This window comes from Cavia porcellus, unplaced genomic scaffold (genome assembly GCF_034190915.1).
Source record: "Cavia porcellus strain 051 isolate PalLab524CR breed Dunkin Hartley unplaced genomic scaffold, mCavPor4.1 scaffold_3, whole genome shotgun sequence".
In the NCBI taxonomy this organism is placed as follows: domain Eukaryota; kingdom Metazoa; phylum Chordata; class Mammalia; order Rodentia; family Caviidae; genus Cavia; species Cavia porcellus.
Window position 1 is genome coordinate 50,594,007 of NW_026947486.1, and position 13,426 is coordinate 50,607,432.

At 32.5% G+C, this 13,426-nt stretch overlaps 1 protein-coding gene across 3 annotated transcripts in view; it reads right to left on the reverse strand.

Annotated features, from left to right (window-relative positions):
- The window catches only part of Chm (CHM Rab escort protein), a 165,732-nt gene that overhangs the window by 2,554 nt on the left and 149,752 nt on the right, over window positions 1–13,426 (reverse strand). For 2 of the 3 annotated variants that reach the window (XM_063246159.1, XM_005008657.3), the window contains 2 exons: window positions 6,633–6,731; window positions 1,258–1,418 (listed from right to left, as the gene is read on the reverse strand). In XM_063246159.1, coding sequence (XP_063102229.1) covers window positions 1,258–1,418; window positions 6,633–6,731 — 260 coding nt within the window. Of the gene's footprint in view, window positions 1–1,257; window positions 1,419–1,493; window positions 1,722–6,632; window positions 6,732–13,426 lie in introns of those variants that run through there. The other variant, XM_063246160.1, reaches the window with a different exon arrangement.

Consider the following 13,426-nt stretch of genomic DNA (forward strand, 5'->3'; position numbering starts at 1 on the left):
ACTATAAGGCCTTATTTAAAAGACTTCCCATTTTGGCATAAAAATACTGAAGTTTATTGAAGGATTAAAAACTGCTTAGGTTATCTGTATAAACTTGTCAATTTTTGTTTGCAAAAAAAAGGCAGGACTACTGAAACTAAAATGACTAAGTCAGTTTAGGGCATAAAAGAAGATTCTGAGATAGTGTCAGAATGAATGATGGGTGACAGATATGATATCTTGCTTTTGCTTGATATCACTGATTGAATATGATTTTTCAAGAATCACCTTTAGACTCTCAAGAAGAGAATAAAAACATTTTGGCAAAAGACTTTAGATGTCAAGATCGTAATCATTGTCTACACCCTGCTCCTAGAACCAAAAAATAGATTAAAGACTGAATGATGCAATTTTCTACAAAAAGTTCCCTGGCACAAATAGGAATGAAATCTAGTCCTTGCCATGAGGCAATATTAGACCACTACCATTTATTAATTTAATACACATATCTGCCAACTCTGATGAAAATTTAGATTTATATCTCAAAAAAGTAGTTTCTGTTTTTTACTTTTTGTCAAGGGCAGAAATATGAATTTGTACACACATATATATCTTTTGCTTTATAAAATCATAATTTATATCTGGCAGCTTGCATTAGCCTGCACCTTTTCAGAAATCTGCCCAAGAATGCTGTAACAAACTTCTACTTTGATTTACCCTATTCCTCAGTAGCTATAATAATAGCTGTAGGTTTTTGACAAAACATTAATAGAACCATGTTGATCATCAAATACTAAGTTATATTCTATTCCAAGCTTAAAAATGCATTAAGACTACTTTAAAATTACATTTTGTATGACTTTTCTAATTACACCCTTATTGAAATGACTGAGGTTATGAGGGAAAAAAGTGTATTTCAAAATAATACACTTAAAGGTCAAATGCTTAAACTAGAATTGACATTTCTTCATAACACTGGCATTATAAATTCATTTTTATAAAACAGTATTTTTAACATTTTCCATCATTATTTCCACAATGGAACTCATAATTTCTTGTAATCATTATATTCAAGGATGTGAAAATATTAGGTAAATAATATTTAAAGTAGCCTTATCATTCAGAGACAAAACATCAATGGGTGAATTATAGAGATGTTGTTAAATGAGAAAGATGTTTTTCTAGTCTGCTTTCTCTCCTCTCAGAAGAAAAGAACAACCCACTTTCCTCACTATACCAACTTTTTAATACAAAATCAAGACATACAGAAAGCCTTACCTGTTTGACTGCATTATCATTTCCTAAGCCACAGTCTGGGCCAGAGCAGACATAAACGTTGGGTGGTAAATCATTATAACAGTTCCTGCTGACTTTTGAAGAATCTCTCATATTGAAGTAGAGAGCCCATAGAATTCTTGGCTTCTCAACTTCTTCATTTTCTAAATGAGGAAATATACATTAAGCTTACCAATTCCTATACTGGATAGCCAATTACCAATAAACCCACGAGTAGTCTATGCAGTAAATGATGTATATGAAAAATGGTTAAATGTACATCTAGAAACTCTGCTTGTATATATTTCAAGCAATAATGGCTTTTCAACCTAAGAAAAATTAATTTTAAAAATTATTCTGATGAGTAAGTTAATTTGATTTACCTCCAATTATGCTCCCCTGGATTTCTATTACATCTCATTAGCATCAAAGTGCTTATAATCATCATATTCAGCCTTAAATTATATCTATGAAGAGATAACATAAATTGATTTTGTGTTTCAAATGGACATAGCAGCTTGAAGTTACACAGTATACACAGCTTGAAGTTACATGTATATATGAGATGTCCAAAATAACCAATTTTAAAGAAATGAGAATTAGAAGTTATCTAGGGATGGGAGGAGCTTGGGACAAATGGAGAACGACTACAGGTGGATATGAGGTGTTTTGTGAAGGTGATAGAAATGTTCTGTACTTGACTGTTATGATATTTGGATATTATTTCAATGCATTTTTAAAAACTGAATTTTACATTTTAAATAGGTAAATTATATGGAATAGAAATGATATGTCAATAAATGTACAACTAGGGGCTGGGGATTTAGCTCAGCAGCATAAGCACCTGCCTTGTAAGCAGGCAGTCATGAGTTCGATCCTCGGTACTGATTAAAAAAAAAAAAAAACTACTAAAAGAGCACATGTGAGATAAAAAATTTGACACCCTAACTCACATTCTAATGTTTTGTCATACATGGTCACGAAATTAATGACAAACAAATAACAAAAATGAGGTTATGATAGCGTGTGTCATTTCAAGTACATTCTCTTGTTTAACAGTAAGTGTATTATGCTATTAGGTATTGACACAGAAGCAGAGGATACATACACAAATGAGGGAGACTTAGCTTTAATTCATCTCTTTGATTTGGTCCTCTAATCAGGGCCTACCACACAACACTTGCTAACTAAATAATTTCTGAATTGATTTCAACCTTATTTTCAAGTATGTGCTTGTACAGAGATCTAACCATTTTTCTGCATCTCATTAAAAAGTTTTAATTAAATTTTCTTTTGCTGAAGATATACAATATTACTGTTAATATGTTTATTGACTAGACTTTTCTCTAGTGTGTCTGAACATAAACAAATTCTGTGCACTTTTAAAAATAAATATTTATAAAGATTATGCAAGATTATGAGGCACTTTGTAAATCATAAAGAAAATGCTAAATTTATAATTATTTAGCTAATTCTGTTATTGCTAAATTGGTAATGAATATAGAAAAAATTTTCAGCTAATTCTGGTATTGAATTAATAAACCATGTTCTAGTAACCAATTTTGGACAAAGAATTTAAATTTCATTACATTTAATTTAAAGTATCTTCACGGCAAGAATACTAAATATGCTGTTTTTCTGTTTAATCTTGAATAATCCATAATTTTTAATACAAGCGGATGAAGAAATTCTGTGTGGCAGAAGTAATCTTTAAAGGTGCTTCTTTCTAATGCTAAGATCTGAGACTAAGGTATCATTAACTTCATGAAGGCACATATTACGTGTCAAAACTTCTATTGATGAAATAAAAAAACACAAGGAACTGATATTTCACAGCTAAAACTACACTGGTTTCAGCAAATTGGTGGACTTATTTTCAATATATTATAAGAGAAAGCACTTAAACAGACCATCTATATATAATTCGTCACAGTTGTCAGAGGGAGTCTTGTAAAGAAGGTATGGAATGTCTCAATTATTGCCATCCTATATTTCTAAAAATATGTTAGAGTTTATTTTGTACTTCTTGAAAGCCCCAGATCAGAGAAGAGTTTTTATTCAATGAAAGTAGAGGGAAATGAATAATCTAATACATTAAAAGAAAGAAATTTGATGGAGGCAATGGCTTTGAAAAGAAACCAAGTGAAGAGTTTGACATAGGCTAAAGATAAATGTTCTAGATACAAAGTATCAAACTTTGGCCTTTAAAAAAAACTGTCAAGGAGCTGTACAATTGTTTCATTATTTGAAGTGAGGTGGAAGGTAAAAAAACAAGTGAAAAATACCATTTAGTTTTGAACAACACAACTGTCAAAAAATAAATTTGCTGAGCTTTGGTTAGGTGTGAATCACAAATTGCCAGGAGTAGAATTGATTTTCTGCACTAGCTCATTTCTTTCCTTTACACAGTGTAAAGGAATAAGGAAGAAATAAACAATACAGAATAATAGTACTAAAAAAGCAAACAGAAAACAAGGAATCATGGAAAATCAAATTTAAAAATATTCTATAGCTGCATTCCACGTCTAAGGAGAAAGTAAACTAGTTAAGTTGCCTGTTGTGCTCTGTCTCTTTACTTGGTCTGCATTTGCCTTTTATTGTGTATCCATTTCTGTGTTACTAAATGAAGGTTTCTATGTAAGCAGATGATGAAAATTTTATCAGTCAGTATCAGCACTGTATTACTAACATGCAAAATACAGCAGATTTATTTTCATAAATTATAATTAGTTGGTCACAAATGTTAAAAAGAAAAGACAAGACTTTTGCTTTTATAGCCCAACAAGAATTTAACACTCTTACCAGCCACCAACTTCAAACTATTCATAAGAGGAATTTATTTTTTAGGAAACTCTGCTCTTTGAGACAGAAATGAATGAGATGGAATGAACTAACTTCACAAGTCATGCATAGTGGTGAGAAAAAGTGAAAGAAGATGGTGCAGTGATGACATAATATTTTAAACATTTTAAGATGTCTATTAAAATTCTTGCTTCAGTTGGCATTGAAAATTTTATGGGTAAAATAAGAAACCACTTAAGTTAGTTCTTCGAGTGAGATTGACACACACAGTACTTTATAAATCTTTCTGGGGTGCTTTGAAAGACATTCTACAATCTGGAACAATTATTACATGTAAGAGCAATGAGCAATTGCTTCACTGTCTCACAGGATCACATTCATTAAACATGAAACATCTGGTATTTCCTTGGAGCAAGAAGCAAGAAGAGTTTAGAGATTTGTGAAATTCTTAAAGGAGGCTGGCAGGTAGGATTCTAAGAAGTTATTAGTGTGACTGTTTCTTGAGCTGAAGGGCATCTTAAGAGTTCTGGCTGATATATGCAAGTGAAAATGTAAGAATGAGAGGGAATATCTTCAGAACTTAACTGGAATTTCTCATACATTATTAGTAGTTCTAAAAACATACTATAGTTGAAAAGAAAATATCGTCTTTTCCAAGTAATGAGCTTTGTTGCAAGATTACTAGGCTTGTACAAAGGTTTATGACGCAAAGTATACAGAATGCAGAGCTCAAAAAGAGAATAAGGACATTCCATTGGTAAATAGCTTAACATAAAATATTCACAATGTTCTCAAATGTAAGGGTTTGTATTATTGTTAAATAATACAAACAAAATAAAGGCTATCAATCTGTGAGAAATATGAGTTTTTGCTACAGTGAATATGCCTTAATGTATTAAACATTCTTAATGCTGACAGGGTTTGTTTAATCTCATTTAGTCAGGAAAATGAATTGAGTTCTTTTCTCCAGGTGTCTTTATATATTTGACCCACCATGGCCCAGTGCTCACTTTTTCTGGTGTTTCATTTTTAATAACTCCAACAGTATTTGTTCTTGATATTTTAATTAAAATATGATCACTACCTCATTCTGATGATAAAAAGGTCTATGTGTCAGTGAACATTAGCTTTCAGTGTCTCAGTGCACTTGAGGACTCCTATGAGAACATAGTTTTTACTAAAGAGTTTTGCTCAGGTTCTAAAAATACATTGAAAAATGAGATCATTTTAACCATTAATATTAATGTTTAAAAATATATTAAGTGCCTAGAGGTTGCTAAGTAATGAACATATAATGGCCCCAGGTTGATTTTATGAAACAGAATATTAAATGCATTTAAGAAGTGAAGAGTAATGATATAAGATCCAAACTTAGTATACTATTTGAGACAATTACACAACAAAATAACAAAAGAAACAATATGAAGTTTTCAGAAATGACAAGAAATTTAACATTTTTATAAACAAGATACACATGTAAGTAAAAGCAAAAGGTAAAGCAATTAGTCCATATTAGCTTTAGGAACATTATCATGTATACTTTTTGTCAAAAAATTTAAAAATAATTAAACAGTCACGTGATATTTTTCAAGTGAAGAAAACAAATTTTAAACAAATCAAATTCTAAAGTTGAAAAAAGTTTTCAGTTTGAAAGATTTTTTGGGCAGCACAAAAGGAAATTAACTCTATTAATATTAATTCACAAAAATGGAAACAATGGTATTCTCATACATATACAGATTCCCCTTTATGCACCATCTCTGCATTAAGAAAACAAACATACACAAAAAGTAATCAAAAGGAAATACAACAAGTAGGAGTAAACATGGTTGTCCAAACAAATGCAACACTCAAAGTAAATGAAGATATAAGAATTAATTGGAGAAAGTGGAGCAAGATTAAAGTGAATATGCAAATTCTACCAAATCATCTTCACATAAACATTCATCAGACTATTCTCTCATCAATTATACACAAAACATGCTCCATTTGCTCCATTTATGGCTATATGAACTGCCATATTATGTGAAGAAATGTTTAAAAATTTATGGTAGAAAAGCATTTGGGAATGCTTTGCATAGTTACCACATCACTAACATGATATTGATTAAAAATAAGAAATGTTCCTACAGTTGGATATTATATTTTAATCTTTTATTAGTTCCACCAACTTGTTTTTCTTAAAAGAAGGTAATTTTTCTGATAAAGGAATTACATATTATTTAGTAAACAAGGTGTAAAATAAAGAAAATTATAAGGAAAATTTTCCATAATCTTCCTAAAATGAAGAGAAAATTTTCCGATAGTCTTTCATTCACATAAATATTTATGTGTATAGATATTTGGAATTTAATTTTATACATTTTTACGAGTATATGTGATGTGTATTTTTACTTTAACATACAGATTAAAGATTTGCACATGGTTAGGAGGACACTGTGTTCAATTACCTTAGTAGAACATATGAGAGTTGTTGAATACATTGTATTTCAGTTTGTAATGCAGAAGCCTTCAAAGAACACCCAAAAAGAGTATGACAGATTATCTTTTCATAATGAATCACTATTTTTTCTTACCTATCTCCATTTCTGTATATGGAATAAACAATTTCTGCACAACTGGTTCTAAATCTTCTCTTGCTGTTTTAAAAGATGTACAAGTCAAATGAACTAAATCTGCAAAAACAAAACAAAACAAAATAAAAATTTTTACTTTCTCCCCATTGCAACTGTTTCACTCAACCTGAAGATACATATGCAGCCAAACATGTATTAAATAATATCTGAAAGAACTCACATCAAGCCTTAGTTGAGGTTCATTTTGTAAAGCTAAGAGTAGAAAAGCATAGGAAATCACATATTTTACAGAAAAAAAAAGCCTACATTAGCCCTGGGAAATTCCTAAGGATATTCATTTAGAATAAAATAATTATGTAGAAAAAGACCTCAAATGGAGTTTTTATTTTCTAAGATAACAAACTTCTTATGTTTAAGATAATCTAGTCACAAACACTTTGCTGATAAGTTAATAACAAATACATTCATCATAAAGTTCTCTAAAAGCCTTGTAGAAGAACACTGCTGACTTAGTTAGATCCATACATATATTTGAAAGTCCACAAAGAGGTGCAGATTAAAATGGTCTATATATTGTTTTAGGAATTAGAAAATATTGCTTTTTTGCATTTATAAATTCAAAGGGTCTGCACCTTAGAGAGAGAATATTTAGGGTTACAGTATATCCTATTAAACAATTAAAATAGCCCCTTCCTAGAAATAGTACAACCCCGTGATGGTGAATATTTTAGAGGTTTTAGTGATATGAATAGCCTGCTATAGCCTGGTATAAATGAGCATTGTTAGAACTACAAAAGGCCTATGCTGAAATAAAAGTTAACAAAAGTCCAAAGCACTGAAAGGAAGGATTAAGCAAATCACTAAATGGGAAAAATTCTCATTGTCCCAAAAAGAGCTAGCCTAGAGCAGAATACAGAAAAGTATATACTAGAGAAGGAGTACTAAGAAATTTTCAGCCTAATATACCAGTAGAAAGGTATACCCACTTCGTGTCTAATAATTTATTTCAGACAGAATTTTTGTTGAAACTATAAGAAATAATGCAAATTTTATTATGGAAGCCAAGTAAGAATAGGATTCTCAGTATCAAAACTCATTCCATGTTCCACTATTTCAAGATATCTAAGAATAAACTGAGGGACTCTTTTTTTTTTTTTTTTTTGTACTGAGGATTGAACTCACAACCATGTGCTTGCAAGGCAGGGCCTTATGCTGCTGAGCTAAATCCCCAGCACATTTGAGGGACTCCTAATGATTATGTGAGCCAAGATCAAATTTTGCAGTCTTGCCTTGCCTAAACTCCCCACCACTGTCTTGGTCCACTAAAGAAAGTAATAATCTAGGATATCCTCATATTTCTTAACAATATGCCAGTTGAGCCCACATAATGCTTGCAAAATTCTAGTAGTGAATTAGGACTATCACCTTGTAATTCCTCACTTTTAAAGCAATTCTGAGAAATACAAACACATTCACAGCATTTATTCTCATGCCAAGGATGCAACTTAGATGATACATTATTAATTGATCCACAAATTTATAGTATGATCAACTTTTTTGCCACTACACTTCTGTTTCTAACTCACCTAATTGTATGTGCCATTCTGAATACGTCTTAGTTTTCTTTGGATCAGAAATTGTCAGCTATAATATCTTTGATTATTTTCAAAGTTGCACTAATCTTATCTTTTATATCCTTTGTAGGAGCAGGTTTTAGAGAGCTTTTTTATACTCTTTGTGAAATACAACATTTACTAATATGTGTCCTGAATAACTGTCCATTAACTAATGATAATTTGCTTTCTCTATACAGTAACTCTAACATTCAGTGTTCAATTGTTGGAGTAGATATGCATGCATACACCAATATATGTATGCATACATTTTCATAAGGAAAATTTTTTATCTGAAATATAGAAAGTTATTTGATTTACCAAGATAGAGGCAAGGAAAATGCCAAAAGATTATCCTCAACTTTGCATGAGAAATATTCATACACATGTAAGCTATATCCATAAAAATCTCAAAACAACTTAAAAATAACTACAACTATACATCTAACATGCACATACCATTATTCTACAATATTCTAAGTGTGCTATAAGTATTAGTTTTTCTACTTATGGAATACAAGTTATCATTTTACAGATGAGAAATCAAAGAATGGGTAGGGCAAATTTCCCAAAATCATGCAACTGATAAAAGAAAAAGCTGGGACTTAGAGCTATGATGGAAGCCCAGAAGTCTGTCTTGAGAGTACATATCTTTGGTTACTAAATGATACTGTGTCACTATCATAATCTGCATAAGGTGCAGTAATTGTTTAAATCAGTGGTCTTTAAACTGGGATGTTCTAGAGAATACAAAAATATTTTTCATAAGGTACAATAACTATTCAAGAGATTGCTTTCCAGATCAATTTTGCTTACTTTTACTTGATTAAGTGATGCATTTCAATAAATTTTACTATGGTCTGTAATAATTTATTTATTAAAACTGCAATGATAGTTATTAGGATACTATGATAAATAATTATATCATATTATAATAGAAGTAATATAATAGTTGCATTAATTATTTAATGTAAAATATGTGTCTTAATACTTGGAAGCTAAATGGTTCCATTACCTTTTTTAAAAATTCTACTTCCATTCATTTTTTTCAAATGCATGATTGTGAGTAACAGATACCCTTGCTAATATATTTAAGAGTTATAGTATTACAAACAGATATTTTAATGGTAGATATTTGCAAATGATTTAAGCCTTCAAATAAAACAATGTGTATGTTTTTTTTTTTTTTTTTGTCTTTTTCATTTTTATCGGTACCAAGGATCGAACTCATGACCGCCTGCTTGCAAGGCAGGTGCTTATGCAGCTGAACTAAATCCCCAGCCCCAAACAATGTATATACTAACTTGGAAATGTTTTGGGGTACATAAGCAACAAATCTGAAGACTCAAACTCAAAACTAAAACTGTAGAACATATTGTCACATTTTTTAAAACATTCAAGTCTATATATTACATACTTATTTTATCTCATGATTTTATCATAGACATAACTTGGTAATTAAAGGCAAAGAACAACACAAGCTACATCAAACAGAACAAATGCTTTCTCAAAAGTATTACTTTCATTAACCATAAATTAAAACTGTTATTAAGAATGCAGAATATGCTATATAAGTGGAAATAGTTCCCGTAGGTATTACATAAAAAAAAGCCTAATTCTAATTTTATAAACCACTCCTTTTTCTTCATTTAGCAATTGCTTTAATTACTAGGCCAAAAAGATAACAAAATGTACTTTCTATCACAATTCTTGCACTAGTAATATATTTAAATTTGTGTTAGTATTCAAGAAACTTTAATTCAAAATAAACTGTAATTCCCAGAAACAAAAATGCAATCTTGAAAAACTCTCACGAATGGAGTGACATTCTAAACCAGCACCACTGAAAAAACGCATCTGAAATTCAGAAGTCAGAAATCAAACATGTCTAGAAATAACAATACAATTTTATTTTCCAAAATGGGATTTAGAATACTGATATCTCTTTGAATTTACTATTCTGAAAGACAGAAGTGAGGTTTACATTCAGACATACAGATGAGCATGATGAAAAGTGGTAAATGTAACGTACAATAACAGAACTACATAGTATGAGTTGATTATATGCATCTGGTTTTAACTTGGCTCTCTTTATCGGTTTGGCCAAATGAGTTTACTTCTCTGGCTTCCGTATCCTCATGATTAAATGGAAGAAGAGTAAGTTTCTCTGTAAGATCTCTTACAGTACAAAATTTCTGAAGCTAATTCCTTACTCTTTCAATGATGGCAGATTTTAAAACAAAACCTTGATGGCATTTTGAACAGGGATAGAAAACTTAAAGACTACAAAAGTTAAGACTATTCCTTAAGGCTCTAAACTTATCACAGACAGTAGTCTGTACTCAAGAAGTCAAACTTTTCCAAATGTTTTTAAAGTATGTTTTTAGGCTCAATGCTACATGCAAAGAAGACCACCAAGCTCCGTCCTGGCTCATGCCACTGGGTGTGCCAGGGTGCCTCAGTGACCCCCATGGCTGCCTGTGGAGGACAACCACCAAGCTCCAGCCTGGTTTGTGCCACTGGGCATGCCTGCATGCCTCAGCAACTCCTGCCGTTGCCAGGTGGAGAACAACCAATGAGCTTTACCCTGGCTCACCCAACTGGGCATGCCTGCTTGACTCAGCCCCCCTTGTCCCCTGGCCAAAGCTGGAGGAAGACCACTGAGCTGGGCCTGTGCATGTCGGTGCTCTCACACTGCCGCCACAGGAGGACGACTGCTATGTTCCTTTCTGGCTCAGGTTGCTGAGCCGTGCCTGTAACCTGGCACATTCCTCCCACATGCTGATCCAGAGAACCATGCACCCACCCTGGCTCAGCCCACTGCCCTCTGCTACCTTTCCTATCTCTCAGACCAAGCACTGCTGTGAACCTTTGGCTCCTACTCTCCCTCTCAGATAGTTGAACTGCAGTGGACTGGCAGTGCTGGTTTGATGGGAGACTCGTGACCCCTCGCCCAGGCAGAGGACCTTGGCAGGTTCCAGTAACTATGTACCCAACAATTGGGTGGACATCAACCACACTTTAGGACCCTAGGAGATACACTGCAGACAGTTGTGACTATTGGGATTAAAAAACCAGATATTGGCCCAGAAGGTGAAAATGACAAAACAAAAAACCAAAATGCAATCCAAACATCCAGTCCAGTCCATTATGTGCAAGAACAGATGACATTGAGGACTTTAAAAGTCATACACCAGAAATCTCTGAAAGATGGCAAATGAAGTAAACAAATAAATCCATGAGGCTTCAGAGGAAATAAAAGTAGAAGTAATGTCTTATATAAAGACAGAAATAACAACCTTAGTAAAGGATTTGCTCAACCTCGCTAGGGAAGAAATAGAAAAAAATACATGAGCAAGGGAAATTGCTTGAAGCTTTGAATGAACAATGTACAAAACAAGTAGAATTCATGAAACAAATTTAAAGAGACATCCAAGAAACAAAAAATTCCATTCAAAGCTGGGAAAAACCGTTTAAATGAAGCTGAAGAAAGAATTTCAGACCTTGAAGACAGGATCACAGATAGGACCCATGAAAAGATAGAATATATCAAAAGAACAAAGCAGTATGAAATGCCAATCTAGCAGCTTCAACATGATGCCAAGAGAAAAAAATATAAGACTCATAGGCACAGTAAGGATGCAGGAGGCAATGCAAAGAACATAACTAAGCTGCTCACAGAAGTGATAGCAGATAATTTCCCAAACATGGGAAAAAATATGACAATACAAATAAGTGAGATATATAGAATACCAAGAAGTCATAACCAACATGCATCTACACTCAGAAATATAATAATTAAGATCCCAGACATACAACATAAAAAGAGAATACTAAAAGCTGTTAGAGAAAAGACACAACTCACCTATCAAGGAAAGCCTATTAGAATCACAGAAAACCTCTCAGCACAAACCTTCAGGTTAAGATGAGCTTGGAGTGAAGTATTTCAAACCTTAAAACAAAAAATACTTTCAACCCAGACTGATATAACCAGAAAAACTGTCTTTAAAATTTAATGGAGAAACAAGATACTTCCATGACAAAGAACTGAAGAAATTCGTATCTACCAAACCAACCCTAGCAAGGGTACTGAAAGACATATGATAAAAGATAAAAATGACCACAATCTCCAGAACAACAACAGAAAGAAACCACCAGGCTGGACAAGCAATTAAATAAGGGAGGAAAGTGGCAAACCCAACAACAGGAACACAATATGGCAAAGTCAAGCCGGTACATATCAGTGGTATCCATAAATGTAAATATCAATGCACCTATCAAAAGAAATAGTTTGACAGAATGGATAAAGAAACAAGACCCCACAATATGCCATACACAAGAAGTACAGCTGACACAAAAAGAAACTCATAAACCAAAATTCAAAGGATGAAAAACAGTATTCCATGTAACAGGAACCCAGAAAAAAGAGGGGGTAGCTATTCTGTTTTCAGACAAAGTGAACTTCAAACCTAAAATGTTTAAAAGAGATAAAGAAGGCCACTACATTCTTGTAACCTGAACATTACAAGAGGAAGAACTAACAATTTTAAATATATATGCACCAAATACAGGAGCACCCAACTATATCAGACAAACCTTAATAGACATGAATAACCAAATACACAAGAACACCATTGTAATATGAGACCTTAATACCCCACTATCACAAAGAGATAAATCAACTAGACAAAAAAAAAATCAACAAAGAAATGACAGAACTGAATCACACCTGAGAGCGAATGGACTTAGTGGATGTTTACAGTGTTCCACTCAACCACACCAGAATGTACATACTTTTCAGCTGCACATGGGACATTTCCAAAAATAGACAACATATTAACTCATAAAACACTCTTAAGTTAATGCAAAGGCAGTGAAATTATTCCGTGCATAATATCTGATCATAATACACTAAAACTGGGTATCAATGGCAAAAATCCCCTGCAAAACCTGCATAAATACATGGAAATTAAATAACATTCTGAACAACAGGTGGGTTTACAGATGAAATTAAAGAAGAAATAAAACAATACCTATGATACAATGAAAATGCAGGAAGCAACATACTGTAACCTATGGGATGCAATGAAAGCAGTCCTAAGAGGAAAATATACAGCAATAAATAGTCACATCAAGAAAATGGAATGAACACAAGTAAATAAGCTAATGCCACATCTCAAG